Source organism: Paralichthys olivaceus, chromosome 7, assembly GCF_024713975.1.
Source record: "Paralichthys olivaceus isolate ysfri-2021 chromosome 7, ASM2471397v2, whole genome shotgun sequence".
Lineage (NCBI taxonomy): Eukaryota > Metazoa > Chordata > Actinopteri > Pleuronectiformes > Paralichthyidae > Paralichthys > Paralichthys olivaceus.
Window position 1 is genome coordinate 11,826,095 of NC_091099.1, and position 4,293 is coordinate 11,830,387.

Genomic DNA, 4,293 nt, shown 5'->3' on the forward strand with positions numbered 1-4,293 from the left:
CAACAAGAAACAAACATATTGATTAGAATCAAATATTTATCATATAAAATGTTGTCATTTTGATTTCAAATGGACATGTACTACTAATAATAATGTTTTTGTTTTTGAAAAAATGAAAGAATGGAATGGATGCAAGGATGCAATTCTCCTCATAGGGCTTAAAAATCTGCACAAGCCTCTGTGCTTAAAAAAGTAAAATTCATCATCTACTCGTCACTATGGTGATGGAGGGGTGGTTGAAGTGTTTGAGTCCACAAAACACTTCTGGAGTTTCAGGGGTTCGAATTTGAATGTCGGGGCTTACAGACACTTGGCTGAAGCCACAGGAGCAGTACGGAGGCATGTGTTTTTTTAATGTTGTTTTTATATGTTTGAAGAATCGGTCCCCAGTTACTTCAATGGTTCTGGATTTGGCTCCAAAGTCCAAAAGTGTTATGTGGACTCAAACACTTCACCCACCCCTCCATCAGTATAGTGGTGAGGAGACAACGAGTAAATTCTCTTTTTTGGTCGAACTTTCCCTTTAATCTGAGTAAAATGAGGAGACATTACAAAAAAAAAACATCTGACCTTGATCAGCAGGGGGCAGTAGAGCGCCACCGATGCCTCCAATATCCACGAAGAAGACGGCCCACGCGCTCATCATCACTAGGCGACAAACATGGCTGCCTGTGGGCTGTTCCGCTCCCTGTCTTCCAGCGTTGCCGCCGTCCTGCCTCTTCTCGCCCGCTCGGCTCCTCTCTCCCCTCTGAGGCTGGCATGTAAACCTTATGTCCGCAGAACAGTCGCCTCTTGCAGCCGGTTATCAGCAGGTATTCACCGCCCTCAGTGTGTTGTTACTGTCGCATGTTAGCTGACATTCCCGGTAGGTAACATTAGCCTGAGTTTGAGGACACGGGGGGGGGGTCCTGTTGTTGTCACAGTGAACGAGGATTATACTCGGACACTTTACTGTATGAATACTTCCAACTGTAGTGACTGTGTGTGTGTTCTGAGTCTGTTGTGTTTTCTCTCAGCTCTTAAATTCACAGACAAGCACGAATGGATCCGAGTAGAAGATGGAGGAATCGGGACTGTCGGTATCAGCAACTTCGCGCAGGTAAATCCACACCAGCCCTGAAGCCTCACTGACACGAGCTGGCGAGGGAGTGTGAGAGGCAGCGGAGGCTGAGAGTTGGTTAAACATGAACCGGATGCCACCTCACACCATAACACGTTTCTGTGGCAAGCTGAGGAGTTTAGTTTTTTTGTTTACTTTCTTCAAGTCGTCTGACATCTTCAGAAACAGAATCAGGTTTTATGTTTGTGCAAGTATAAATATATAAAATAGCAAACTAAATTTAATATAAAAAATACTAAAGCACCAGGGGAGGGATCAGGGGTAATTTTAAAATAATCAATTGACTCTTTATTGAAAAAATTGCATTATTACACATAAATAAATAGAAGGAACAACTACACATCTTCTTCAAACTCCACTTACACACAGCATTTTTTTTAAAACAACTTTATTTATACTAGAAAGATAAACAGAATCCAACAGTTATAATAAAGTTTTCTGTCCAAAACAGAATGATAAGTCCTGAGAAAAGATGTTTTCAGTTTATACAGAGGCAACATTCAACCATCAGTTACTCACATAAATAAACAACAATACAGATTTAACTGGAAATGAAAATAAAACAAACAGGACTGAACTGTTGAAATAATATAATAATGTGAGGAAAATAAATAGAGAAAACCTTAAACAATTTGAGTAAAAACATTGTCCATTCCACAAGGAGATTCAAAGAATTGTGGGGTGGCATTTTCTCCTTTCCTCTCATAAAGGATAGTCCAGTGTTTCCAGGAATACACAGTCACTATGTATCTTCAACACAAACACTACAGCAAATGTTTAAACTCATTATTACTTGTGACCTTTCTTCCTGCCACGTGCAGGAGGCTCTTGGAGATGTAGTTTACTGTGGACTGCCAGAGGTGGGGACACAGCTGGCTCAACAAGGTATGTCAGTGTCTCTAGCTGATAGAATAGCACTGATATTAAAGCCTGATGTGAAATACCCCATTCTATCTTATATTAGTGTCAGACTATGGATTTTTTTTTTTTTTTGTGGATTGATACTGATTTTAGGATGAAGAGAATGTCTGATACTTAGATTTTGGTATATTTAATTAAAAAGATGGGCTATGAAGTCCAAAATGTCGTTATCAAAACCTAAGTAACACAATTTTGTCTTGATAGTGTAACCATAAACATTATCATCAATATTAATTATTATGGCAAACATATAATGCTGATACTGGTCGTACTAAATTGACATCGGCACAAAGTAGTTATATTCACCAGTGCCTCTTGCATGGATACCAGTCTTCTGAAATAAAGAAACTTTTATATTGTATTTTGTTCTAAACTTCACTGTCACAGATGAGTTCGGAGCTCTGGAAAGTGTAAAGGCAGCCAGTGAGCTCTATTCCCCTTTGACTGGAGAAGTTGTGGAGGTCAATACACTACTGGCAGACAACCCTGGGCTGGTCAACAAATCCTGCTACAAAGATGGTAAGCACACACAGTTTCTCCTGTCCTTGTAGATCCTTCTATCACATGGAGACGGCATTGGAACTGAAAGAAGCATAATAACTAATGTGAGAATCTAAACAGGTGTGACCTGAATTATGCCTGAAGTACTTAGATTATATTTGACTCCATTACCAACCACAGTCATTTCTAAAAATTGTATATTGACACTGGTCTTTGTTTACTGTGGTTATCCTTAGCAAGCATATCTCATTATCGTATCTTGCAATTTGTTTAAAGTCAGTACATAGGGAACAACTACAAATCAATTAGAATTAAAAGAAATGAAAAAGAATACACTTTTATGTTGTTTTTCATCTTTGTGATATTTTACAGGTAAATTTTTTGCTTGTACTTTTTATGGCATTGTTTGATAAATGAACACATACTGATTGAGTTTAACAAATCATAAACATAAACAACATCATGCATCATTAGTTTTTGGACAGTAGAGGGCAGTAATGCAACACAAAATAGAACAACGCCTCTGTGGGATTTCAGACATCAGGCTGGTTATGTATGATTTGAATTAATGAATTAATTAATAATCTTTAAATTCATTCATCTGTAAAGCATCCTTTTTATCTTAAAAGTATGAAACACCTTTAATCTACACCTGAACCTATGCGAGTGGTTTTGCAGTAGTTAACTTGAAACTATTTACGTCTATGAACACTGTCTGCTTTTGCTGTTGTCAGAATTAATTAATAATGCAGTTCATTATCACTGCATTAGAAAAAGGGAAATTATTAGAAGAATTTGCAGTCACAATAGCTTTACTGTGCATTTATAATGTACATTTTTCAAACTAAATGATCACTGTGATGGGTTTTGTAACCTATGGTTCTTTTCTTGACAAGTTTATTTTGATATTGATGGCCACTGGGGAAATAGTGCTTTGCTCATTTAAACATGTGACTTGTGATAAAGGGACTTAGATGTGAAAAAAACCTGGCATGTTCTTGACCCACAGCTTAACCTGATTTCAACCTGTTCAAATATAGGTTGGCTCATGAAGATGACCATCGCCAATCCTGCTGAGGTCGACGCTCTAATGGACGAAGCAGCCTATGAGAGATACATCCGCTCCATTGAGGACTAACCTAACACCTCCTAATAAGTGCTATGCTCCCTCTCTCCCTTTTTAAACACTGTTGGCAGGGAGATGCACAAGATGTGCCTGTGTCAGGAACAACACTTTACTTAGCATCCACCAGTGGAGTTCATGAGCTCCAGTTTGCTGACCTGCCAATATTGTAGAGCTGTGAGTGTTAGGAATCCTTTATCCACTGTTAAAAGACTGACTTACAGGGACATCTGCACTGACTGAACATTCAATGTTGAGTTCCTGCAGCCTCAAAGCCCCAAAATGAAGAGACTGAACCTTACAATTCTTGCATTTTAGTCAAACATAAACTTGAATTTCTGTCCTAGGGCATTGTTAGACTTCAAGAAGCACTTTGGTCTTTATGGTATTATTAATTATGTTGGTCTACATTACATGTATGACAGCTACACTGTAGACACTGGATCTGTACAATAGAAAATAAACAGTTCCTTACACATTTTCATTTGTTTTCTCATTCTTTATTTCCCAAAGTTAAAAAATAAAAATAAATGTATCATATTTCACTCAGGTGATATGCATGATACTAGGTCAGAGTATGGCACAGCATAAAGGTAACTTGCACGTTTGATAACTTAAATAAAAATAA

General features: G+C 38.0%; 1 protein-coding gene across 1 annotated transcript; it reads left to right on the top strand.

Moving 5' to 3' along the window:
• Positions 1–627: 627 nt before the first annotated feature.
• Positions 628–4,143, top strand: LOC109623972 (glycine cleavage system H protein, mitochondrial-like). Its single transcript, XM_020078446.2, has 5 exons — positions 628–812; positions 1,017–1,099; positions 1,942–2,005; positions 2,429–2,560; positions 3,583–4,143. Exons 1-5 carry the CDS (start codon positions 662–664, stop codon positions 3,678–3,680), a joined length of 528 nt encoding a protein of 175 aa, XP_019934005.1. The 5' UTR covers positions 628–661; the 3' UTR covers positions 3,681–4,143.
• The last annotated feature ends 150 nt before the right edge of the window (positions 4,144–4,293 follow it).